General features: G+C 40.8%; 1 protein-coding gene and 1 long non-coding RNA gene across 2 annotated transcripts in view; one reads left to right on the plus strand and one right to left on the minus strand.

The window, feature by feature from the left end:
- Positions 1-4,658: 4,658 nt before the first annotated feature.
- On the minus strand, positions 4,659-7,815 carry LOC106599920 (uncharacterized). Its single transcript, XR_001327621.2, has 9 exons — positions 7,609-7,815; positions 6,882-7,142; positions 6,642-6,770; positions 6,350-6,521; positions 6,068-6,248; positions 5,507-5,972; positions 5,263-5,414; positions 4,976-5,070; positions 4,659-4,788 (listed from the first exon to the last, which is right to left on the minus strand). It is a non-coding gene; the product is annotated as an uncharacterized lncRNA (long non-coding RNA).
- A 351-nt stretch (positions 7,816-8,166) lies between these two features.
- The window catches only part of spidr (scaffold protein involved in DNA repair), an 81,832-nt gene continuing 62,010 nt past the window's right edge, over positions 8,167-27,988 (plus strand). Inside the window, exons 1-5 of the mRNA XM_014191130.2 lie at positions 8,167-8,455; positions 8,873-9,028; positions 9,162-9,225; positions 11,264-11,476; positions 23,651-23,796. Of these exons, the coding sequence (XP_014046605.2) occupies positions 8,438-8,455; positions 8,873-9,028; positions 9,162-9,225; positions 11,264-11,476; positions 23,651-23,796 (597 nt within the window). The 5' untranslated portion in view covers positions 8,167-8,437. The remainder of the gene's footprint in view (positions 8,456-8,872; positions 9,029-9,161; positions 9,226-11,263; positions 11,477-23,650; positions 23,797-27,988) is intronic.

The raw sequence follows: 27,988 nt of genomic DNA on the forward strand, positions 1-27,988 counted from the left end.
ACGTCCCCAAAGGGGTCAGAGATTGGTTGCTGACCTGGGCACACACGTCCCTCATCACTGGACACCCAGGTATCACCCGCACCAGTCAATCCCTTTCTGAGAAATACTGGTGGTCCACTTTGGCGCAGGACGTTGCACACCATGTCTACTCATGCTCAGTATGTACTCAATCTAAATCTCCCTGGCACGCTCCAGCAGGAAGACACCTTCCCCTTCCCGTGCCTCAGTGTCCCTGGTCTCATCTGCCCATTGATTTTGTCACTGATCTCCCCTCCTCTGATGGTTTCACCACCATTTTGGTGGTTGTGGACAGATTCTCAAAATCATGCGGTTTCATTTCACTTGCTCTGGTCTTCCTACCGCTGAGGCATTGATCCAGCAAGTCTTCCAGCACTATGGCCTTCCGGAGGATATGGTCTCCGATCGTGGCCCCCAATTCACATCACGTATAGAAGGCTTTCATGGAGAAGCTGGGGGTCACGGTCAGCCTCACTTCTGGGTACCGGCCTCAATCTAACGCGTCTGGCTCTCGGTCCTGGCAACCCATCTTTACACACTCCTGCATCTTACTCCCTGATTACTTACCCTTTATATAGCACTCTTTTGTTATTGGTTATCTTTCCTTGTCAGACGTTTCTCTTGTTTTGTATCCTTGTATGTTCATTAATATTAAACTCACTAACAGCACCTGCTTCCTGACTCCCTGTGTCGACGTTACACCTGAGTTTTGATGTAGGAATCAATCAAGAGGTATTGATGACCAAAACATGCTCTGCCTACCTGTGTGCTTACAGAAGGAACTGACTCCATTTGGGTTGAAAGAGTATAATCTTTCTCGTGCTCCTGTTCCTGTCTATTTCATTTAAATAAAAGTAGGGCACTGTAGAGTATACTGAAGTCATTAAAATGACCTTGCCCCAATGAATCCTCTAACATTTGTCAGTTTAGAACCAGAGGTCAGACGGTGGTAGATAAATAGCCTCTTGTTATTCACCTGCTAAGTAATTAAACATCAATAAATCATCAAATATACTGAACAAAAATAAACACAACATGCAACAATTTCAAAGATTTTACTGAGTCAGTTCATATAAGGAAATCAGTCAATTGAAATTAATTCATTAGGCCCTATTCTATGGATTTACATGACTGGGAATACAGATATGCATCTGTTGGTCACAAATACAAAAGGTAGGGGCGTGGATCAGAAAACCAGTCAATATACACTGCTCAAAAAAATAAAGGGAACACTAAAATAACACATCCTAGATCTGAATGAATGAAATAATCTTATTAAATACTTTTTTCTTTACATAGTTGAATGTGCTGACAACAAAATCACACAAAAATAATCAATGGAAATCCAATTTATCAACCCATGGAGGTCTGGATTTGGAGTCACACTCAAAATTAAAGTGGAAAACCACACTACAGGCTGATCCAACTTTGATGTAATGTCCTTAAAACAAGTCAAAATGAGGCTCAGTAGTGTGTGTGGCCTCCACGTGCCTGTATGACCTCCCTACAACGCCTGGGCATGCTCCTGATGAGGTGGCGGATGGTCTCCTGAGGGATCTCCTCCCAGACCTGGACTAAAGCATCCACCAACTCCTGGACAGTCTGTGGTGCAACGTGGCGTTGGTGGATGGAGCGAGACATGATGTCCCAGATGTGCTCAATTGGATTAAGGTCTGGGGAACGGGCGGGCCAGTCCATAGCATCAATGCCTTCCTCTCGCAGGAACTGCTGACACACTCCAGCCACATAAGGTCTAGCATTGTCTTGCATTAGGAGGAACCCAGGGCCAACCGCACCAGCATATGGTCTCACAAGGGGTCTGAGGATCTCATCTCGGGTACCTAATGGCAGTCAGGCTACCTCTGGCGAGCACATGGAGGGCTGTGCGGCCCCCCAAAGAAATGCCACCCCACACCATGACTGACCCACCGCCAAACCGGTCATGCTGGAGGATGTTGCAGGCAGCAGAACGTTCTCCACGGCGTCTCCAGACTCTGTCACGTCTGTCACATGTGCTCAGTGTGAACCTGCTTTCATCTGTGAAGAGCACAGGGCGCCAGTGGCGAATTTGCCAATCTTGGTGTTCTCTGGCAAATGCCAAACGTCCTGCACGGTGTTGGGCTGTAAGCACAACCCCCACCTGTGGATGTCGGGGCCTCATACCACCCTTATGGAGTCTGTTTCTGACCATTTGAGCAAACACATGCACATTTGTGGCCTGCTGGAGGTCATTTTGTAGGGCTCTGCCAGTGCTCCTCCTGCTCCTCCTTGCACAAAGGCGGAGGTAGCGGTCCTGCTGCTGGGTTGTTGGCCTCCTCCACGTCTCCTAATGTACTGGCCTGTCTCCTGGTAGCGTCTCCATGCTCTGGACACTACGCTGACAGACACAGCAAACCTTCTTGCCACAGCTCGCATTGATGTGCCATCCTGGATGAGCTGCACTACCTGAGCCACTTGTGTGGGTTGTAGACTCCGTCTCATGCTACCACTAGAGGGAAAGCACCGCCAGCATTCAAAAGTGACCAAAACATCAGCCAGGAAGCATAGGAACTGAGAAGTGGTCTGTGGTCACCACCTGCAGAACCACTCCTTTATTGGGGGTGTCTTGCTAATTGCCTATAATTTCCACCTGTTGTCTACTCCATTTGCACAACAGCATGTGACATTTATTGTCAATCAGTGTCACGTCCTGACCAGCAGAGGGCGTATTGCTTAGTCTAGGTCAGGATGTGGCAGGGGGTTTGTGTTTGTTAAATGTTGGGTTGATGATTGGGACTTCCAATTGAAGGCAGGTGTGTATAGTTGCCTTTGATTGGAAGTCCTATATAGTTGTGTGTGTTTGTCTTTGGGGTTGTGGGGAATTGTTTTTGCATTTGCTTTGTGAGCCTGCAAAACTGTTGGCTGTCGTGAGTACTGTTTTTGGTTTTCCAGTGGATACTTTACTTGTTTTGGTAATTAAAGAAACATGAGTGTCCACACTTCCGCTGCGCCTTGGTCCTTCTCTCTCATGTATGACATTTTCAACGAAGAGTACGACTTATTCTGTGACAATCAGTGTTGCTTCCTAAGTGGACAGTTTGATTTCATACCATAACCTCACCCTGGGGCACGCTGTTCACAACTTTCACATCAACAAACCGCTCGCCAGGCACAACGCCATACACGTGGTCTGAGGCTGTGAGGCCGGTTGGACGTACTGCAGTGTTTCCTCTGGAAAATGTGTTAGCTGTGGGGGGAAAGTTAGCGGGGGGGGTTTAAAATATGTATAAGTACTGAAAAGTTTGGTTCTGGTGACTTTTTAAAAGGAAAATAATCTAATAAACCATCTGAAATATAATTTCCACCCACAGAAATTAGCTCAATAACGTATTGGTAAAAGTAGTATAGTATACAGGATGCAATTTAAGGTTGAGTGCTGCAGCTATCTAAAGAAACACAACAGAAACCTTCTTTCTGAAATAAAAAAAGTTTATTTTGACAAAATGAACAGAGGAACATTTGACTGAACATGAATTAGAGCCCACTAATTCATGTTCATACCAAAATGAGGGCTTTGGAAATCTCTTTCCAGGTTCTGACAAAAACCTAGTTCTGACATAGTTTACAGTCTTTGTCAGAGCACTTTATTATTCTGGGTTTTTGGAAAAATATTTCCAACGCCCTCCTGTAATTGAGCTCCTTGATGGGAGGGCCGTTGATGGAAAGCCGCATGCAGGCGGCTAGATGCTCTCCCTGCACTCTGTTCTTTAAGTCTGTTTTGATCTGTAATAACAGAAAGAATGATAAGAGAAGGGAGAGGGACAGGGAGAATCTAATTTCACATTTAAATTATCTTACTGGTTTCATTGAAGAGAAGTCCCTCTCACAATTAACTGAAGACACTGGTATAGTCAGTACGATTGTTGCCAGCTCGCTAAAGCAGGGGTAGAGCTGCCCCCACTCATCAAACTGCGAGGCCAGCTTTGTCATTGTCATCAGCTGGTCCAACCCCTGAAATACATGAAAAACTAAAAGACGTACAACATTAAAGAAGAGCCAACAGAGTGGTAGTTCTACAGGAAAAATGTTTGGCCAACACTGGCCTAAAATGTTCTCTTCAAAAGATTGTCACACTCATGCCATACCTTGAAAGCTCCAACTAGTACATGTTGTTTGTGAAAGTGCCACTCTTGCAGCACAGCAGCCTCTGGCGCTTGCAAGAACTGCCTGGAGAGGAGGGCCAGGTTAAAGGTGTTAATCCTCTCACTAGAGAACGCAGCCTAAGGTCCCAACACACTGAGGTCCCAACACACTGAAGGCCCCCAGAATCTCCAGGTGTTGGAACCTCTGGTCTAGGCTGTCCTGGAGGCCAACAAGATATGGATCCATGACCTAATTACAGCACAAAACAGAAAATAAATTATTAATAGCTGTTTGTTTTAGTTTATCCAACACGCATGATGTAAGAGTTTTTCCTAGCCACCGTGTTTCTACACCTGCATTGCTTGCTGTTTGGGGTTTTAGGCTGGGTTTCTGTACAGCACTTTGAGATATCAGCTGATGTAAGAAGGGCTATATAAATACATTTGATTTGATGTAACATTGGTTTCGTCACAGCATTTGAAAAAATTTTTTTTTACCTCCTCTGAACCGAGCCCAGAACTGCTCCCTAGTCTTGGTCTTCTCCACCTGGCCTCTCCCTCTCCTCTCCTTCTCCTTGATGTTGAATGCCCCCAGACCCATTGGGTCATCGAGGTCCTGGTGGAGTTGGCTCAGAAATTACCCTGGGGGCTGGGAATCAGCAGAATTATTTTATGGCAAGCAGTGATGCCATTGTCACAGGGACCTACAACACAATAGTTATTTTGCTTGAAGTTATTATAATGAAGTGTCAGTAGTTCTTAAATATTTAATTGAGTCGTGCTGTTAAACTGAGACATTTGCACACGTTTGAACATGAAGATAGAAAATAATGTACCTGCTCTTTTATGGCCAGGAAGTTTACCTCCTCCTTTTGGAATACCTTTGAAAGCCATGCCAGGTGAGGCAGCATGTCCGCCTGCAGGTAAAGTGCTGCCACAAATATGTACAGTTAGAAAGGTTTCACTCCACAATGATACATGAATTGACAATACAAAACAGGTTTTAAAAGCCACATTGTGGACCATTCAAATAAGAGTTTTGAGACACTGAAAGCAGTAATAGCAACATAGTACATTAATTTAATTTCGAGTCCACTATAATCTATAATACATGTAGGCCTACCTGCAGGTGGCACAGAAAGCATAGAGGCCCTAAGCAGTTGGTCACCTGTTCACCTCCACCTCCTCAGACTATGCAGCCAACACTGCGCTGAGGTTTCGCTGAAGATTAGCCACGGCCAGGTGCTGGGACAGCCAGCGAACATTCTTCACTTCCTACAAAATACATTTATTTTGAGTGTAGATGCAGTAGGTAAACAAGATGAAACCAGAGTAGCCAAGTGAAGAAATGTGATGCATAACCTTACCTTTCGCTGAAGCAGCTTTTAAGACTTCTGTCTTCTTACTGCTTTTGGCAAATTAACTATGAAGCTGCTGCAGGTGCTCCTTGAAAGTGTCCATATAGGAGACCTCAGCTGATGCATCTTTACAGGCCAGAGCAAGGCGGTGGGCAGCACAAGCCACAGACACCATCCACGGGAAGGCATCCTTTAGCTGTTTTGCCACACCACTATGTTGTCGTGTTCGAAGACGAGGGAAATTATTTGTATCACAAGAACTACCGTAAAAATAGTAATTCTAAGACTTTGTGTTGTGTCCATACCAGTCATCACTGCAGCCCCATCAGTGCCCAGGCCGTACAATCTCTCTGTTGGTATCTTTTTGATGTGCAGCACCTCCTCGATGGCAGCAATGATGGTGTCTGCCTTGCCATCAGGGACTGACACCAGGTCCAGGAACTGGTTGTAAAGTTGAACCTCTTGGTCCATGTATCTGGAAAACATTCAAAAATCCACACACATTATTAGTCATGTGACTGTAGAATATCACTATTAAAAATAATTTTGTAACACTTATTGAAATAATACCTGACATGTAAATCCAGCTGCTTATTAGTTGCCATTTCTGTAGTTTCATCAGCGTCCAGGCCAATGGCTACTGATGTCTGGATGTCATGACATGGAGGATAGGCTCCTCCACAAGTTGAGCCAGAATCTTCAACATTTCGTGCACTATTATGTGGGACCTGTAGTTTGTGTTCCTGTCAATCTTTAAGTAAATGAGAACAATGTGAAATAAGTCTGGTGACATTTAAATATCAAGTGAAGAAAACATGAGCAAAAACACAGAATTGTGGAGCACTCATTCACCTTGAGCTTTGTGAAATAGTCACAAGCAACCCAGCAATTCAGCAAGGTCCAGCAGTTTTGGGAAGTTTGTGTGATGGGCCTGCTCCCGCTTTGTTAGATGGAGCAGACATTTAAAACCCCCAATGACGGCCTCGTGCTCAAGCACTCAAGCACTCAACCATGACTGAGGAACCTGTGAACAGCAACAGACATAATGCGTTATTATTGAGCCACGATTAGTGCACAACCTGAGACATCTTTTACATTAGAAGACATTTTGAGAAATGGAATCTTCTAATACAACAATCTTTACCTTTTGCCAGCATTGCATGAGCCCTCATACTTTCCATGTGGCGCCCTGTCCCTGGGTGCCGGTTAATATAGTCCAGCTGTAATTATGTAGAGTGTAGTTTAGTGGAATTACTGGTGGCTGGAGCAATACCTATTACAGATAGCAAGCATTACAACACTACACATAATGCTATAGACTAGTACAGACTAAATATGCAGAAACATTTTTAGCCCTTAGCCTAATTATTGAAATATGACTAACCATGTGGTGTATTATATAGCCACGGCTTCAGTCTGTCAATTTCAAGACACTTTGGGTCCTATCCGGATTGCCGGTGGTGCGCACATGGACTTACTACTCACTCCTCTCCTTTTATCTCCCCTCGTGGCTCTCGCCTTTCCTCTGTTTCACTCTGCTCTCCTCTCTCCTTTTCTCGTTCCATCTCCCCTCTTGGCTCTCTCCTCTGCTCCATTCTGTCCCTCATACATCCCTACCCCACTCTGAATTCTGCCTCTTCTCTGTCTAGTAAAGTAAGCCACACACTTGTTATAAAAACGATAGCTTAAGCTTTTAAAGAGTTAGCTAACTAAAGAAAGTTTATTTAATTCAGGCTGATTTCACATTAGCTAGCTAAGTTAACATTAGCTGATGGTCTTGTCCCTGCTCCCTCTCTTTCACTGCTGTGGCTGGAAATATTTCAATAAACTCATCTGAGAAAGATAAAAATCTAATCGAAGACAGATAAATGTAACTATATTGCTTGCACTTGATACAGTTCCAAATGAACTTGCTAGCTAACTTGCAAGACTAGTAACGCTAGTTAACCATGTTTCTGTCATCAACATACTTGTGGATATTGGATAGCTAATTGCCGTTACAATTGTGGCAGCAATATTATAGATCTAAATTATGTTAGTAGAGTTTTTAGGTTATAGATAGCTTATGTAGTTAACTAGTTGGCTAGGTAACGTTAGTCAAATTAACGTACCTTTCTTGTAGTTTCTCGTGCAGGTGCACGCTGAGGTGATTCAAGTGAATTTTATTTCATGCCACAGAGCTTCTGTATTGCGCACTAGTCACTCCCACACTGGTCCCTGGCATTCCGTTTCTCTGCAGGTGTATGGGGGGTGATAAGTGCATGAATTAAGCATTGGGAAGCTACTGATACCTCTCATCAAGTCACCGAACGTCTTCCTATCACCATAAAATACCGCCATGAATTAACATGGACTGTCAATGGAAAAACATTTTTTTGTAAGGCGTCAAACTGCTGATGGGTTCACGTCATGTTCATGTCACGTGACAGTACACGTCATGTAGACGTAGTAAGACGTTGGTATGACGACATGTTAGTTACATGCAGGCATCACACAGACATTAGTAAGGTGTTGGTATCATGTCATATCAGTCAGATGTTCAATGGTAGGCGACAGTGGTACGGTTGCCTAGGCTTAATTCTGGCACGTATCACCCCCCATACAGGTGCATTCTGAAGTGATTCAAATGCAGTCTTTATCAAGCACTGGTCACTCACACACTGGTACGCTGTGTTTCTTGAGTTGTAGGCTGCCTGATGCGTAACAAATCTTTAGTACTGCATTTCCCAGGAGCCAAAGAAGATTTGACCACTTCCGGAAAGCTTCACGTGAACAAACGTCGCCAGTGGCGCGCCAAGAAGAAAAGTTGTGGAGAAGGCGGCTACCATTAGTGGTCATTTCATATACTGGCTAAAATACTGTATATCACAATATTTTTATATGTTTGGACATTTTATGTCATACCCACTCATACAAAACGACATGTAACCATTTGCCAACATGCCTTTTCAAGGAAAGGTACGTTTCTCTAAGTCTATTCTGCTTGGTAGCTAACGTTAGCTAGCTAAATTAGAATGCTCTGAGTCTGGTTCAATTGCACGACGACAACAACGTTCTATTGATTCTTTCATAGAGGGGTTTTCCCACGATTCATGTTTAGTGACTGGCTTCATTATACTTTAGTAACTCACCAAAGGGAATGTTGATAGAGTGCAGAGCAATTTTCTCTGCATGTGCAGGTTGTCGTTTCTCTAAAATACGAAATAAACTAATTTTGAGCACGCCAGAATAACCTGGGATGCGGATGCATCTGTTAGTGCAGATCCGATGCTTACACATGGACCAGAGTTATCTAGTTAACTAGCCAGCTAACGAGACAGTTTAATTAAATATCAACTTTGCAGTGTTTTACATATGAAGTAATTTATTTTTCAGCGCAAAAGATATTCCAAGGACATAAAGTATATGTTCTTTCCTGATGTCAAAGTTGGTGTCAGAAAAGTGGGACGAGGGCCTTCAATCACTGACAGTTCTGCTACCAAGTCCTGGGAGAGTTGTGGAGACAGCTTTTTGGACACTCCTGTGATAAAGGTGGGTAATGCACACAGACTATATGATCTAGAAGCAGTCTGAACTACTGTACTTCATGTTGTCATTCCAATTAATCTCCATCATTCTGAGTTGCGCATATTGCTTCAAACATATCAATGTGGATTTATTTTAGAACCTAAGTTCGTCTGGGAACAAATGGCGAGCTGTACGACGACTGGCACAGTCACCGGCACAAGGTATTGTAAACAATAGTTGAATAGTCAACAATACGGTTGGGCGATATTATTATTCTTGGTCTATCGCCGATTGACAGCCATCTTCGATGGTGACGACATCGCAATGTGACAGACGATCGTTTAGCCTATTTTAACAGACGACCGTTTAGCCTATTTTAAGTTGACTGGCGTCCCTATCTGCTATAGCCTATTTCAATAAATATGTACAGAACGCCACAGCGGAATGGAGGCTCAAAAGTTTTTCAAGGGTTTTTCTTTATTTGACTATTTTCTACATTGCAGAACAGTAGTGAAGACATCAAAACTATGAAATAACACCTATGGAATCATGTAGTAACCTTTTTTTTTTTTTTAAACAAATCAAAATATGTTTTATATTTGAAATTCTTCAAAGTAGCCACCCTGCCTTGATGACAGCTTTGCACACTCTTGGCATTCTCTGAACCTGCTTCATGAGGAATGCTTTTCCAACAGTCTTGTTCCCAAATATGCTGAGCACTTGTTGGCTGATTTTCCTTCACTCCAACTCATCCCAAACCATCTTAATTGGGTTGAGTTTGGTTGATGGTGGAGGCCAGGTCATCTGATGCTGCACTCCATCACTCTCTATAAACTGCGTGTACAAAACATTTCCATGTCATAGACTGACCAGGTGAATTTAGGTGATTGCTATGATCCCTTATTGGTGTCACTTGTTAAATCCACTTCAATCAGTGTAGCTGAAGTGGTGGAGACAGGTTAAAGAAGGATTTGTAGGCCTTGAGACAATTGAGACATGGATTGTGTCTATGTGCCATTTAGAGGGTGAATGGGCAAGACACAATATTTAAGTGCCTTTGAACGGGGTATGGTAGTAGGTGCAGGGGCACCGGTTTGTGTCAAGAACTGCAACGCTGCTGGGTTTTTCAAGCTCAACAGTTTCCTGTGTATCATGAATGGTCCACCACCCGAAGGACATCCAGCCAACTTGACACAACTGTGAGAAGCATTGGAGTCAACATCTCAAAGTTGTTTGAATATCCTAAAAACACAAGGTAGCCAAACTAATGATTAGCAAGAACAAACAATATCAATAGCCTATTGAAAAATCGAATGACAAGTTTAATCAATTTAAGTTTATTAAGAAGGAAATGATCCGTGCAGGGCGGAAAAATTCCTCCATGCCAGGTTGAAAACCAAATGACCAATCCTCCTACAAAACCTATCATAAAAGCTTTAAGACAAGGTCAAGTAATGAACGGTAGCCTATTTCCCAAATATTGTGATAGCCTAAGGTGTCCAAAAGTTGCCACTTTCAAAAAGAACAAGAATGAAAGTTTGAGTCTATAGGCATAGGCTTTTCTCAATCGGTTTTATGAGAGATCCAGAGATTAAACAATGTTAAGACAGGCGGATTACTCAAATAAAGCAAATATTATCAAGTTCTGAAGACGCTAGACTTTTAGCTTTTATCCAACCCATGATTTATAGCCTTGCCTAACTCACTACGGCAAGGCAATGCGTTCCTCATCGGAGGCGGACACGCACAAACCTGTTTCATGCTGAAGCTCCACCAGAAAGGAATATTAGAAAATATTTGCCTGCACATAGCCTCTGTCCAGGGTTTCAACAACATTCTCTTTTGTCATGATTCGTCTAGTTGTAGAATGCAATTTCACACTATAGCCCAACAGTGGTTAAACTGAGTTTAAAATAACAAAAATATTTGGTTGGCCAATAGGGGGCGATACCATTGCATATCAATGTTTTATGAGTACCTAATCACAATGGGACAACAATGCTTCATGATGTTTACTTGTCATTTGTGTCTGTGTCTCTAGTGATAACTAACTTGTCAAATGCATTCTACTATACTGATTTAAAATACCTATTGGAAGGTTCTATAAGTGCCTGATGCAAAACTATACGAATGCATCTTCATCTGTCATTGACAATCCATTATTACTGAAATTACTTTATTATTATCCATGAACATCCATTAAAACTTTGTATCGCATGAGACTGACTGTCTTTGTCCTTGTCCACCCTGTGTGTCCAGTGCAGTGCAGTGGTCTGCGGTGTGATGAGGACCCAGTGCACATCGCCTGGAGCTCCAGTGAGAGTGAGCTGTCTGACAGTGAGCCCCAAGGCCAGCAGCCTCCTCCAACTCCCCCCAGCAGCATTGTGGCTCAGGTGCACCGCGGGCCCCGGAGACCAGGAGCCCCCATCCAGTCCTACAGCCGAGCCCAGCGCATGCTCAGCACTGAAACAGGTACTTGAGACGGGTGCAATGTTTAGTGCTCTGTTTGCATTCAGCTTGCATTGTATGACACAATCTATGGTTCGTATTTTGATTTCAATATGTATTTGTCTTCAAATGGCATTCAGAGAATATTCGTCAATGCCTCCTCGTCAGTGCAAAAACTGCAGTCGAAAAGGTTGTAATTAAGAATGGAATATTCTGTAGGGATGGGGGAAAAATGTATTCACTAGAGTATTGCAATATTATTTTTTCAGATTTTATATCGGTACTGTGATACTTTTTTCCCTGGGTAGTTAATGTTAGCTAGCACTATAGTCGGCTGTACCTGCACCAACATTTTTTGTTGTTGTTGGGGACCAACTTTTATTTAGTTTGTAATCTTTTCAGAAGGGGGGTACAGGTATAACATCCAAAGTCATATTCATTCAGATATATTCATATATTTTTGCGTTTTGATATTTTCTTGTACCTGTGGGCTGCCACAAAAACAAAACAAAAATATGAGAAATGCAAATAAAGAACAGTATCAACAGTTTTGTATTATTTTGTATGCAAGGAAAATAAACAAAGTCTCCCCCTCCCCAACCCATTCCTCCCCTCAGTCCCCATTGCAATGTGTTATTGTTAAATATAGAAGTCATGACCTGCCATTTTGTTTCCTAGTTGCATAGTTTTTCAATTTTGCGCCTAATAGAAATTATGTGAGAAATTATAGGGCCAAAGCGTAAAGATTTTAAATGCAATTGCATGTTAAACTTTGGTGACCATGATTTAAAAAGGAGCTATTTTTTTTCTCAATCTCAACTTGTGAAGCGTGCCTCCCATTCACCATTCGGATGCATAGGCTATAGCCAGCCTACCATTGACTATCAACGCGTCACCCACCACTTTACAACTTGAGCTTGAGGCAGCATAATTGTTTGAAACCTGAACCTTTTTACTTTAAGTCCAATAATGAGGCATTTCCTACATTATTTCAAAGTAGCCTTTCGAAAATCCATCCATAGAAACATGGAGGCAATTTTTTTATAGAGACTTCCTCATGCCATTAAACAGCATTTCTCTCCTGTTTATATTAGTTTTCCAATCAACTTTAGTTCGTTTTCCAGAAGCCAAAGAAACAATCCTAGTCTTATTAGCAACCCATGCTAGTTGTTGCTATTAGATTTCCACTCTTTCTAAATTTCTAGCAGAGATTTTCATCTGTCACATATGGAACCGCTCGCATTAGGTGTGCAGTTTAGAACTGTGTTTTCCGCGGTTTGCATTTTGGCAAATGTTTACAAATTACGTTTTATTAGCTGCTTCAATACAGGAGTTACATGTTCAGTAATGGGCTATAGCCATTATTGTGGCGCAGTGGTCTAAGGCACTGCATCTCCGTGCAAGAGGCGTTACTACAGTCCCTGGTTCGATTCCAGGCTCTATCACATCCGGCTGTTATTGGGAGTTCCAAAGGGCAGCGCACAATTGGCCCAGCGTCGTCCGGGTTTGGCCTGGGTAGGCCGTCATTGTAAATAATACATTTTTCTTAACTGACTTGCCTTGCTTAGTTAGTCGGCAGCAAAATTGACCGAAATGTGGATGCCTATCTCTTACCTTTCCATATACATTTTGAAAACGCACTGTGGATTTTATCCCAAGAGCCGGAAGGGTGAGACATGGGAAGCATTGAGCTCATGAAATTAAACCGGGGCAATATATTGATTTTCACAATAGAAATTCTTCTGGTAAGAGTGACTGGGATTAGAGGTCGACCGATTATGATTTTTCAACGCCGATGCCGATTATTGGAGGACCAAAAAAGCCGATACCGATTAATCGGCCGTTTTTGTAATAGTGACAATTACAACAATACTGAATTAACACTTATTTTAACTTAATATAATACATCAATAAAATCAATTTAGCCTGAAATAAATAATGAAACATGTTCAATTTGGTTTAAATAATGCAAATACAAAGTGTTGGAGAAGAAAGTAAAAGTGCAATATGTGCCATTTAAGAAAGCTAACGTTTAAGTTCCTTGCTCAGAACATGAGAACCTATGAAAGCTGGTAGTTCCTTTTAACATGAGTCTTCAATATTCCCAGGTAAGATGTTTTAGGTTATAGTTATTATAGGACTATTTCTCTCTATACGATTTGTATTTCATATACCTTTGACTATTGGATGTTCTTATAGGCACTTTTGTATTGCCAGTGTAACAGTATAGCTTCCGTCCCTCTCCTCGCTCCTACCTGGGCTCGAACCAGGAACACATCAACAACAGCCACCCTCGAAACAGCGTTACCCATGCAGAGCAAGGGGAACAACTACTCCAAGTCTCAGAGCGAGTGACGTTTGAAACGCTATTAGCGCGCACCCTGCTAACTAGCTAGACATTTCACATCGGTTACACCAGCCTAATCTTGGTAGTTGATAGGCTTGAAGTCATAAATGGCGCAATGCTTGAAGCACAGTGAAGAGCTGCTGGCAAAACGCACGAAAGTGCTGTTTGAATGAATGCTTACGAACCTGCTGCTGCCTTCCACCGCTCAGTCAGACTGCTATCAAATCATTGACTTAATTATAATATAATAAACACACAGAAATATGAGCCTTTGGTCATTAATATGGTCGAATCCGGAAACTATCATCTCGAAAACAAAACGTTTTTTTCTTTCAGTGAAATACGGAACCGTTCCGTATTTTATGTAACGGGTGGCATCCCTAAGTCTAAATATTCCTGTTACATTGCACAACTTTCAATGTTATGTCATAATTACGTAAAATTCTGGCAAATTAGTTCACAATGAGCCAGGTGGCCCAAACTGTTGCATATACCCTGACTCTGCGTGCAATGAACGCAAGAGAAGTGACACAATTTCACCTGGTTAATATTGCCTGCTAACCTGGATTTCTTTTAGCTAAATATGCAGGTTTAAAAATATATACTTCTGTGTATTGATTTTAAGAAAGGCATTGATGTTTATGGTTAGGTACAGTCGTGCAACGATTGTGCTTTTTTTCGCGAATGCGCTTTTGTTAAATCATCCCCCGTTTAGCGAAGTTGGCTGTCTTTGTTAGGAGGAAATAGTCTTCACAGTTCGCAACAAGCCAGGCGGCCCAAACTGCTGCATATTGCCTGACTCTGTTGCAGAGGTGACACATTTTCCCTAGTTAAAAGAAATTCATGTTAGCAGGCAATATTAACTAAATATGCAGGTTTAAAAATATTTACTTGTGTTTTGATTTTAAGAAAGGCATTGATGTTTATGGTTAGGTACACGTTGGAGCAACGTGTACCTAAGCGATTATATGCAACGCAGGACAGGCTAGATAAACTAGTAATATCATCATCCATGTGTAGTTAACTAGTGATTGTGATTGATTGTTTTTTATAAGATAAGTTTAATGCTAGCTAGCAACTTACCTTGGCTTCTTACTGCATTCGCGTAACAGGCAGGCTCCTCGTGGAGCGCAATGTAAAGCAGGTGGTTAGAGAGTTGGACTAGTTAACCATAAGTTTGCAAGATTGAATCCCCGAGCTGACAAGGTAAAAATCTGCCGTTCTGCCCCTGAACAAGGCAGTTAACCCACCGTTCCTATGCCGTCATTGATAATAAGAATGTGTTCTTAACTGACTTGCGTAGTTAAATAAAGGTGGAGGGAAAAAAAGAATCTGCGTTCAAAAATGCCGATTTCCGATAGTCATGAAAACTTGAAATCGGCCCTAATTAGTCGGCCATTCCGATTTAATCGGTCGACCTCTAACTGGGATGTTATTCCATCTACTGAGTTCTGATTTAAGTTATTTGAGTGTTCTGTTAAGTTTTTGGCAATGGTTTTATCTAAAGAAGGATATATCTATTCCTAAATATTTAAAATGGGAAACTATTGGGATTCCATTAGAGCTGACCCCATTTAGTCGACTGGTAGATAGATTTTCTTTTTTTGTCGAGCAGTAGCATATATATATAATATATATATATATATATAAAAATCTAAATAATCTGGCACATGAGACACCTTTCTGATTTACGCCTGTCTTTGTGGACTAATCCATTGCTGAGTCCGTTGGGATGGTACACCAGTATCACCAGTAGTGTATTTACCATTAATTACAATCATTTATAATCTACAATGTTTGTTAGGTTGCTGTAATTTCTGTTAATGCATTCAATATATTATTACAGTGTTAGTATTGTCCTTGTACGAATGTACAAGTTGTTTGCAGAGCGCATAACCTAGGCTACACATTTGAGCAAATTTTTATTCCATTTACTAGTTTTCAGTTTAATTAATTGTCTTTTTGCTTGGAGCGCTTCTGTCAATCTTGAGTAAGGACACACACCTGATTACGCATAGAAGTAGGTCTAGGCTACCTGGCCTGTGTGCAAATGTAGGCCTATAAATGTGCTGATTTGGCTTAACTCACCACCACTGTTAAGCTTCTCAGATAAAACATTTCTTTGCCTCAAACAGCAAGTGAAAGTCTGTTTTTACACCCTTGAGAACGACAAGTTCCTAAACGTAGCCTATTTGAAAAATCTTTCCAACTCTCTCCCTTTCGATAACCACTCAGCATAAAAGGGGAAAAAAATGTAATAAAATAGGCCTACCTGATTACTTCTTATCCTTGCACTAATAGCCTACAACTGTGTCTGTCAGGAGATCATCACTGGCTCATGAAACTGAGGGTCCAGAATATTTTATGCAATGTTGCAAGTTTGCTAGCACAGCCTTTGGGCTGGACCAAGTTAATTGTTGATACAATGTTTCAAGTTCCTTGCATATAGGCCATGTGTAGCCAATGTGATTTATGAGCTATTTATTTTTATCAGGATATTTTTTACCTGTGGGCTGCAATGTTTTTATTTGTTGGCTTTACGTAGGCAATGTTTTCATATTGGCTATAGAAGTTAATTTTAGATGTATCATTTTCATTTACAGTGCATTCGGAAAGCATTCAGACCCCTTCCCTTTTTCCACATTTTGTTACATCACAGCCTTATTCTGAAATTGATTTAAATGATCATTTTTCCTCATCAATCTCCACACAATACCCCAGACTTGAAATTGAGCTCAGGTGCATCCTGTTTCCATTGATCATCCTTGATGTTCTACAACTTGATTGGAGTCCACCTGTGGTAAATTCAATTAATTGGATATGATTTGGAAAGGCGCACACCTGCCTATATAAGGTCCCACAGTTGACAGTGCATGTCAGAGCAAAAACCAAGACATGAGGTCAAAGGAATTGTCTGTAGAGCTCTGAGACAGGATTGTCATTTGGGGAAGGGTACCAAAACATTACTGCAGCATTGAAGGTCCCCAAGAACACAGTGGCTTCCATCATTCTTAAATGGAAAAGTTTGGAACCACCAAGACTCTTCCTAGAGTTTGCAGAGATGGTTGTCCTTCTGGAAGACTTCAATCTTGGTTTCATCAGACCAGAGGATATTGTTTCTCATGATCTGAGAGTCCTTTAGGTTCCTTTCGGCAAACTCCAAGCGGGCTGTCATGTGCCTTTTACTGAGGAGTGGCTTCCTTCTGGCCAGTCTACCATAAAGGCCTGATTGGTGGAGTGCTGCAGAGATGGTTTACCTTCTGGAAGGTTCTCCTATCTCCACAGAGGGACTCTGGAGCTCAGAATGACCATCAAAGTAATGAATGAAGGGGTGCCAATAATTGTGGCACAAATATATTAGAGAAAAATATTTGTTGTATGATAATGAATTTTTTTCTTTCAATTTTTTTTACTTCAAATAAAGGTTTGAATTTTGTGAATATTTTGAATGAAAGACTAGGAGGATAAACAGCACAGATTTTTTTTTTCACTGCCCCTTTTGCTCATATTTACTAATGGTGCCAATATTAGTGGAGGGCACTGTTTGCAAATAAGGCTTTTTTGTTTTTAATACATTTTCCAAAATTTCTTAACCTGTTTTCGCATTTTCATTATGGGGGATTGTGTGTAGATTGAGGATTTAAAAAAAATTTTTTAATCCATTTTAGAATAAGGCTGAAACATAACCAAATGTGGAAAAAGGGAAGCGGTCTGAATACTTCTAGAATGCACTAATATATGGAAAAATACATGTAAAAATGTTGGCCAATTGATTGGTCGAAAGAACAAATGACTTTCGGGCGACCAAAATTGTTTTTAGTCGGGGCGAGCCCTTGATTCCATAAGTACAAGTGGGGTTCTCTGTTGGGTACTTGAGTGGGAGGGAGTAGGGTTAGATTTATTTTTATAACTTGAGATGGAGCAGAATTTGTCTATGATCTTCAAAGCGTCTGGGAGAGATTGAGATACATTGTCTAGATAAAGTAAGATGCCGTCGGCGTATAATGAGATGACGTGATCTGTAGACTTTAAAGATATTGGTGTAATCTGCCTGGGCAAGGGGCTCCATAGACAATAGAAATAGTGCAGGTGAGATGGGATCACCTTTCCTGCTACTTCTATTTATTCTGAACAGGATGGTTGAGGGATTAACCTTTTAGTATTTTAATCATATTAATGAATTTGGAGCTAAGTCCCATATGTTCTGAAACCGACCAAAGATATGACCATTGTTGCCTATCAAAAAGTTTGTTCTGTGTCCAGAGAGAGAACTGCTCAAAGAGCTTTGGTTTCTGATGAAGCATGTTACATATGTAATAGATGAAGGAGGTTATCTGAGGAGAATCGATTTTGGTCTGTACATACCATTTTGGTTAAGGATGTTTCGAGACGGGCTGACAGAATTTTAGAAAATTCATTTTGAGTAAGAGTGGACCTAATTGGTTCCAAAATGTTAAATGGACCTCAGGAGGAATTCCTTTCCAAACAGGTGATTTTGCCTTTATTCATGCTATCCATTGCCCTTTTGAGTTCATGTTGAGAGTAGAATAGTTCTTATTGTTTAAAAAGGACTCAATCTGGCTTGGTGTGGATTTACAATCAGAGGTGTATAATTCTTTATAGAAACCGGAGAATCTTTGGGTGATTTAAATTGGGTTCTGATAGTAATTCACCTGATTTCAGATTCAATGGTTGCAATATCCACAGATTGATCATTACTCCCTAGCTTGTTGGCCAGTATACGAATGGGATGTGTACCATGGGAGTATTGGAGAGCCAATAATATACACCTGCACTAGACTACTGTCAATAAAATTTGCAGTAAACATGTACAAGTTAAACTTCTAAACAGATATTTATATTATTGTGGAAGTGTTTATTCATATCCTTGACTTGCGCAACATAAGCTCCCACAGTGCTTATAAGCGGGAACAAAAAATACATGTTTCCTATGAAAAGAATAACTCACATTTGTATATGCTAAAAATGACAAAATAAATAAAGCAAACAAAATAAGTATAAAATTAACCAAATAAATTACAGTGCAAATAAGTTTAAGGCACACAACAGAATATTGTAGCCTAGGCTACATTTATTTAGAATAAGACGCATCTGTGAATACAGGCTTTGAAAATGATAAAAAGTGCTGTTTAATCAGCTTCTTGATATGCCACACCTGTCAGATGGATGGATTATCTTGGCAAAGGAGAAATGCTCACCAACAGGGATGTAAACACATTTTGAGAGAAATAAGCTTTTTTTGCGTATGGAACATTTCTGGGATCTTTTTATTTCAGCTCATGAAACATGGAACCAACACTTCACATGTTGCGTTTATATTTTTATTTTTTACTACCGTAAGCTTCATAATAATGTGATAGGTGAAGTGAAGAACGCAATGTTCTTTACCTCCTAACTTATTACACAAGTTGACTGCAAGTATTTACTTAAGTAGCTACAAATATTAAAATGTCTTAAACGTAAAATAAATAGTTTAAATAGTATTGAAAAACCATCCTGTGGCTTTATTCCCAAATACCCAGGTATACGCTATACCACCCAGGTCTACCAGTTTGTACAAATGGTTCTCTGTTCTATGTGCGTCGTTTTGGAGCGGATGTGTTTCTTGGAGCATTGCTATCCATCAATGGTTTCTTGCTAGAATATCAAGACAGCTGGAACATTTGATAGGATTATTAAGGCCTTTCTAATGTCACGAGAGAATAGCTAGTTTTGCCATTGTGTTCCTAATGTTTGGTTTATTATTATTATGATAGTAATAAAGTAAAACATGAAATAATTTACCACTTCAGACCTTTACAGTTGTTGGCAGAAAATGGAAACAAAAAGACGAGCAATATGCAAGTCCAATGCGTAAACAGTCAAAAATATGATAGCTGTAGAAGCAATAGCACTTAATCCATTATCTTAATTTATTATTAGCAATATGATTTGAATGACCTTAAACATTAAATGTGGCCTCCCTTAAAAAAAACAAGAACAAGAAAGAAGGTATGTGCGAAAAGGGAAGTATATCCTCGAGATTGTATATAATAATTCACTATTGACTGTAGGGCACGTCCTCCTTGGAAGATACATTCAGTATCCCATGTTGGACTGGCCATCTCTCCTTGCCAGTAGCAAAATAATCTATCTAAAACAATTTGTAGGGACATACCTACCAACTTATGTTTCCATATTTAGTTAGCCCAAATGGATTCAATGTGCTGTAGCCACACAGGAAAGCAGTCCCAGTATGTATGACACCTCCATATATTGTTCATTAAACCCTCTTTGGGCTAGGGGGCAGTATTTTCACGTCCGGATGAAAAGCGTGCCCAAAGTAAACTGCCTGCTACTCAGGCCCAGAAGCTAGGATATGCATATTATTAGTAGATTTGGATAGAAAACACTCTGAAGTTTCTAAAACTGTTTGAATAATGTCTGTGAGTATAACAGAATTGATTTGGCAGGCGAAACACCGCGCACAATCCATCCATGGGAATTGTTTTTGGAGCTCAATCTGTTTTCCATTAGTTTTCTATGGCAATCCCTTTTTAATAGAAATATGCTTGCAGTTCCTATGGCTTCCACTAGATGTCAACAGTCTTTAGAAATTGGTTGATGGTTTTCCTTTGAGAAATGAAGAAGTTGCCCTGTTATTTTCGTGTCACTCCAGGTGCACTCTGTTTTGATGCGCACGACCTGGAACGTGCTTCACTTTGTTTTCATCCGGTATTGAGCACAGTATTTCCCGTCTTAAATTTGTTAGATTAATTACGTTTTCGGATACATACATTTGGATTAGGAACGTTGTTTGGACAAAGTTTACAGTTAACTTATTAGATACTTTGTAGGCATGTTGGGCGAGTTGGAACCGGTGTTTTTCTGAATCAAACGCGCCAAATAAATGGACATTTTGGGGATATAAAGAAGCAAATTATTGAACAAAAGGACCTTTTGTGATGTTTATGGGACATTTTGGAGTGCCAACAGAAGAAGATCTTCAAAGGTAAGGCATGAATTATATAATTATTTCTGACTTTTGTGTAGCACCTGCCTGGTTGAAATGTGATTTTCATGTGTTGGTATGCTGGGCGCTGTCCTCAGATAATTGCATGGTCTGCTTTCACCGTAAAGCCTTTTTGAAATCTGACACTGTGGCTGGATTAACAAGAAGTTAATCTTTAAGCCGATGTAAAACACTTGTATGCTTTTTGAATTCTTATTATGAGTATTTCTGTTTTTGAATTTGGTGCGCTGCAATTTCACTGGGTGTTGTCCAATCAGTCCCGCTAAAGGGATTGGCGCGCGACGGGATCCATAAGAAGTTTTAACTGGCTTTTTTCCCATCATTGTCTAAATGGCCTGGATCATAGGCAATATCATTTTAACTAGTTCAATGGTCAGCAATAATTGTAATATTGTTCCTTGTACCCTAACATGAGTGGGTGTCCTCATTGTCTTATACTGTGGGCAACATCAGGGCAGAGGTCCAAAATGTTAATCAGTGGCATGGGACCCAACTTCTCCTGCCCGAACAGTTCATAGAAAAGACTACTCATGAAGGTCAAAACTCTAGTTCTTCTCATCCTATACAGGGGGTGGAAAAAAGTATTTGATCCCCTGCTGATTTTGTACATTTGCCCACTGACAAAGAAATGATAAGTCTATCATTTTAATGGTAGGTTTATTTGAACAGTGAGAGACAGAATAACAACAACAAAAAATCCAGAAAAACGCATGTCAAAAATGTTATAAAAGGATTTGCATTTTAATGAGGGAAATAAGTATTTGACCCCTCTGCAAAACATGACTTAGTACTTGGTGGCAAAACCCTTGTTGGCAATCACAGAGTTCAGAACCTTCAGCTCCCTCCACAGATTTTCTATGGGGTTAAGGTCTGGAGACTGGCTAGGCCACTCCAGGACCTTAATGTGCTTCTTCTTGAGCCACTCCTTTGTTGCCTTGGCCGTGTGTTTTGGGTCATTGTCATGCTGGAATACCCATCCACGACTCATTTTCAATGCCCTGGCTGAGGGAAGGAGGTTCTCACCCAAGATTTGACGGTACATGGCCCCGTCCATCTTTCCTTTTGATGCGGTGAAGTTGTCCTGTCCCCTTAGCAGAAAAGCACCCCCAAAGCATAATGTTTCCACCTCCATGTTTGACGGTGGGGATGGTGTTCTTGGGGTCATAGGCAGGATTCCTCCTCCTCCAAACACGGCGAGTTGAGTTGATGCCAAAGAGCTCCATTTTCGTCTCACCTGACCACAATACTTTCACCCAGTTGTCCTCTGAATCATTCAGATGTTCATTGGCAAACTTCAGATGGGCATGTATATATGCTTTCTTGAGCAGGGGGACCTTGCGGGCGTTGAAGGATTTCTGTCCTTCACGGTGTAGTGTGTTACCAATTGTTTTCTTGGTGACTATTGTCCCAGCTGCCTTGAGATCATTGACAAGATCCTCCCGTGTAGTTCTGGGCTGATTCCTCACCGTTCTCATGATCGTTGCAACTCCACGAGGTGAGATCTTGCATGGAGCCCCAGGCCGAGGGAGATTGACAGTTCTTTTGTGTTTCTTGCATTTTCGAATAATCTCACCAACTGTTGTCAACTTCTCACCAAGCTGCTTGGCGATGGTCTTGTAGGCCATTCCAGCCTTGTGTAGGTCTACAATCTTGTCCCTGACATCCTTGGAGAGCTCTTTGGTCTTGGCCATGGTGGAGAGTTTGGAATCTGACTGATTGATTGCTTCTGTGGACAGGTGTCTTTTATACAGGTAACAAGCTGAGATTAGGAGCACTCCCTTTAAGTGTGCTCCTAATCTCAGTTTGTTACCTGTATAAAAGACACCTGGGAGCCAGAAATCTTTCTGATTGAGAGGGGGGTCAAATACTTATTTCCCTCATTTAAAATGCAAATCAATTTAAAACATTTTTTACATGCATTCTTCTGGATTTTGTTGTTGTTATTCTGTCTCTCACTGTTCAAATAAACCTACCATTAAAATTATAGACTGATCATTTCTTTGTCAGTGGGCAAACGTACAAAATCAGCAGGGGATCAAATACTTTTTTCCCTCACTGTAGCTTGTTTTCCATCTTCTTCTTTAATGTTTTAAATGGCGAGCCAACATGTTTTGGGCACTTATCTCAAAGTCGTTTTTCATGGCTCTCTTTTCACTCTTCAGCAGACAGTGAGAAATATGTTTGGAACATTAAATCTCAGTAAATTCGCAGCATTGAATCACAATACATATAGAGTCGTGATGCATACAATCGCAATACCTATCGTATCGGTACCTAAGTATCGTGATATCATATTGTGATGTCCCCAGCAATTAACAACCCTAATATTCTGTGCATGTTCATTATGTTATCAGCCGCATATGGTAAAAGTAACTGTCAAGTGTTTCCAGATTTCTATAAAGTAATTAATTGCAAAATGAGTTAATTTTCCTTCCAAAAAATTGTAATTATTTTTGTTAAAAAGCAGCTTTTCTGTGTTTGAATGATGTGGGCCCAACCCAACAACAGAATGTTGTCGGCGTATACCGGTAATTACAAATATTAATCTGAGAAGACCGCTGATTAGCCAGCTAAGCCTCCTCAGGGAGGATGACATGTTCTATGAGGAAATGGCAAGCATTTTTGAAGCGGCCTGTTTGAGGTGTGTTTTTTAGTTTTTTTGATGATTTTTTTCTCCAATTTATGCTTAGACCACGTACGAACGAGTATAGGAAAGAGTCAACTCCATAATTTGGGTGTGAGTTAACAGAATATGAACTTTTAAAAGTGAGATTTTCACTGGACACTTGTAAAAATATATATATATATATTTTTTTAGATGAGCTTCCGACGATAGACACGGATAGCGATGTGGATGAGGCTGAAGATGATCAGGGAATGGAGGACGGTGTGGGGGAGATCTCTGACTGTGAGTCAGAGTCCTGCGCCCGGGAACCGAAAGAATCATCACCTAAACCTACAACTGTGAGTAAACTAGAGCTTTACTCACACTTTTCCAATACTACAAAAAACAAGATAAAATACTGTATCTATAATCACATCTATAAATACTAAACAGAAATAAATAACTCAGACATTTCACATTGTTTAAGACAAATATACTATTGCTAAAATACTGGACACAAACAATAGTTTACGGTCTACAAAAATGTACAGAGGCAAATTAAGAGCTATGGCATTATAAGAGTTTCAGCCATGTTCAATGACACTAGGTGGTGCTGTGCACCGTACAGTGCATTATTTTGTTCCCTCTGCCTTTATATGACAGTGCTGTGTTTACGATTGTCTACCCCCAGTTTAATCTAACCTCCCTTCACTCAGTATGAGTGTAAAGGTAAATATGTGCACGTGTATAGCAACATGTCAATAGCGTCATGGTGGTTTCCCGTAACACCTGTCAGTCAGTATGTCCGCAGGGCCACATGGTTTGCCCATTAGGCTACACCTGATACAAATCTGGAATATGCCCTTCCCACTCAACTCATGACGCATGTAAACACAACCTAATATACATTTAAGGAAACATGACTTCACATATATACATTTGAATGCAACATGACTATTTTATAGCACTAATCTGAACATCAACAAGGTCTAGTTAGTTATATTTTTATGATATACCTTTTTAGATATTCTACCACTAGGTGGAGTATTCAAAAACAAACTGACAGAATAGGTCTGGCAGGCCAATACCAACACAGTACAATGCAGGGCACTTTCCTCTGTAGCTCAGTTGGTAGAGCATGGCGCTTACTATGCCAGGATAGTGGGTTCGATTTCCGGGACCATCTGTAGGTAAAATGTATGCACGCACTACTAAGTTGCTTTGAATAAAACATCTTTTACACTGAGTGTACATAACATTATGAACACGTGCTCTTTCCATGACAGACTGACAAGGTTAAAGCTATGATCCCTTATTTATGTCACTGGTTAAATCCAGGATTTTTAAGCCTTGAGACAATTGAGACATGGATTGTGTATGTGTGCCATTCAGAGCTTGAATGGACAAGACAAAATATTTAAGTGCCTTTGAACGGGGTATGATATCAGGTGCCAGGCGCACCGGTTTAATTGTGTCAAGAACCACAACGCTGCTGGGTTTTTCACGCTACACAATTTCCCGTGTGTATCAAGACTGGTCCACCACCCTAAGGACTTCCAGCCAACTTGACTCATGTGGGAACTGTGGGAAGCATTGGAGCATCCCTGTGGAAAGCTTTCTTTTGACACCTTTTAGAGTCCATGCCCTTAAGAATTGAGGCTGTTCTGAGGGCAAAAGGAGGTGCAACTCAATATAAGGAACATGTTTCTAATATTTTGTACACTCAGTGGTGTATATTATAAGTTCAGGTCATGTTCTAAATTGTTACAGTTCATAAGTTGACCCCAAGTGGTGTTGCTGAATGGAGCACTGTCTATGTGGGGAGAGAGTAGGGCACGTTCCAAAACGGCCAGCAGCCACTTAACCAATGTCCATGTATCAGTAAACTCAAATCTATTTCAGGTAATATACACATGTTTAACCTCATCTTTCTGGAAGGTAGAATTGTTTTGGCCTCTAAAGTTGTCTGTATTTAATTGTGGAAAGGGGGCTATTTTTTTGTGCTGCCTGACCTAGGTTGTGTTATTTACATCATGAGATACAAACAGCCTATTAGATGACACATTATATTTTGCATTCAACATTGTTAATGTTTGACATAAGTCAATCTATTATTTTTTATGGCGGAAATATGTTTATCTTTAGCCTACCTGCTCACATGTAGTGATTGAACAGGGAAAGAAGGGTGCCTTTATGTCATGTGTTCTACAGCGGAGGCTTGCATTATGTCAGTCTTCAGAAGTCATTCAGCGGTGTTTGTTAAAGGTTGGCCAGGCACCTTGAGAATGTACAAGGAGTGGTGTTCTGTTCACTCTGATGTTTTCCAAACGTTCTAGAATATTTTACTATGTGGCTTTGGGAGTGTTCAACTAGCAGCCCACCATGACATTTGATTGATCAATTAAGTCATCGTTTGGTTAAAGCTTAGAAGGTAAGGATGGAAATAATAGACTCTCACCCTCTTGAGGACTAGAGTTGTGTTGAACCCTCCAGATGAGGATTAAAGTGCCTTCAGGAAGTATTCACACCCCTTGACTTTTTCTATATTTTATTGTTACAGCTTGAATTTTAAATGAATTCAATTGAGATGTTGTGTCACTGGCCTATACACGATACCCCATAATGTCAAAGTGGAATGATGTTTTCACCAATGTTTACAAATTAATAAAAAATGAAAAGCTGAAATGTCTTGAGTCAATTAGTATTCAACACCTTTGTTATGGAAAGCCTAAATACATTCAGGAGTAAAAATGTGCTTAACAAGTCATAATAAGTTGCATGGACTCACTCTGTGTTCATTAATAGTGTTTAACATAATTGTTGAATGACTACCTCATCATACAGCAGGTAGCCTAATGGTTAGAGCGTTGGAATAGTAACCGAAAGGTTGCAAGATCGAATCCCCGAGTTGACAAGATAAAAATCTGTCGTTCTGCCCCTGAACAAGGCAGTTAACCCACTGTTGCTAGGCCATCATTGAAAATAAGCATTTGTTCTTCACTGACTTGCCTAGTCAAATAAAGGTAAAAAAATTTAATCTCTGTATCCCCACAAAATAATCTGTAAGGTTCCTCAGTCAAGCAGTGAATTTCAAACACAGGTTCAACCACAAAGACCAGGGAGATCTTCCAATGCCTCTCAAAGAAGGGCACCTATTAGAAAATAAGTTAAAAATAAAAATTAGGCAGGCATTGAATACGCTTTTGATGGTGTATCAATACACCCAGTCACTACAAAAATACAGGCGTCCTTCTTAACTCAGTTGCCGGAGAGGAAGGAAACCGCTCGGGGATTTAAAACAGTTAGAGTGTAATGGCTGTGATGGGAGAACTGAGGATGGATCAACAACATTGTAGTTACTCCACAATTCTAACCTAATTGAGTGAAATAAGGAAGCCTGTACAGAATACAAATATTCCAAAACATGCATTCTGTTTGCAATAAGGCACAAAAGTAAAACTAAAAAATATGGCAAAGAAATGAACTATGTCCAGAATACAAAATTATATGTTTGGGCAAATCCAACAACACATCACTGAGTACCACTCTCCATATTTTAAAGCATAGTGATGGCTGCATGATGTTATGGGTATGCTTGTAAACGTAAAGGACAGGGGAGTTTTTCAAGATAAAAAAAAAAATCTAATGGAATAGAGCTAAGCAAAATCCTAGTGGAAAACCTGATTCAGTCTGCTTTCCACCAGATGCTGGGAGATTCATTCACCTTTCAGCAGGACAATAACATAAATAATGCTGAGCGATTTAGTGCTTTTTGAGGTCTGTTCGATTTCAATAATTTGTTTTACTTAAAATGCATTATAAAATAAAATGGTATTAGTCACATGCGCGAATGCAACAGGTGTAGACCTTACACTGAAATGCTTACTTACAAGACCCTAACCAACAGTGCAGTTAAAAAAAAATACAGATAAGAATAAGTAATTAAAGAGCAGCAGTAAAAAATAACAACATTTACAGGGGGGTGCCGGTACAGAGTCGGAGTGCAGGGGCACCGGTTAGTTGAGGTAGTATGTAGGTGGAGTTAATTAAAGTGACTATGCATAGATAACAACCGAGAGTAGCAGTGGTGTGGAGAGGGGGGGGAATGCAAATAGTCTGAGCAGCCATTTGACCAGATGTTCACGAGTCTTAAGGCTTGGGGGTAGAAGCTGTTTAGAAGCCTCGTGGACCTAGGCTTGGCGCTCCGGTACCACTTGCCGTGCGGTAGCAGAGAGAACAGTCTATGACTAGGGTGGCTGGAGTCTGACAATTTTTAGGACCTTCCTCTGACACCGCCTGGTGTAGAGGTCCAGGATGGCAGGAAGCTTGGCCCCAGTGATGTACTGGGCCGTTCGCACTACCCTCTGTAGTGCCTTGCGGTCGGAGGCCGAGCAGTTGCCATACCAGGGAGTGATGCAACCAGTCAGGATGCTCTTGATGGTGCAGCTGTATAACCTTTTGAGGATCTGAGGACCCATGCCAAATCTTTTCAGTCTCCTGAGGGGGAATAGGTTTTGTCGTGCCCGCTTATTATGTGGGTTGAATGATGTA

Source organism: Salmo salar, chromosome ssa03 (genome assembly GCF_905237065.1).
Source record: "Salmo salar chromosome ssa03, Ssal_v3.1, whole genome shotgun sequence".
In the NCBI taxonomy this organism is placed as follows: Eukaryota; Metazoa; Chordata; class Actinopteri; order Salmoniformes; family Salmonidae; genus Salmo; species Salmo salar.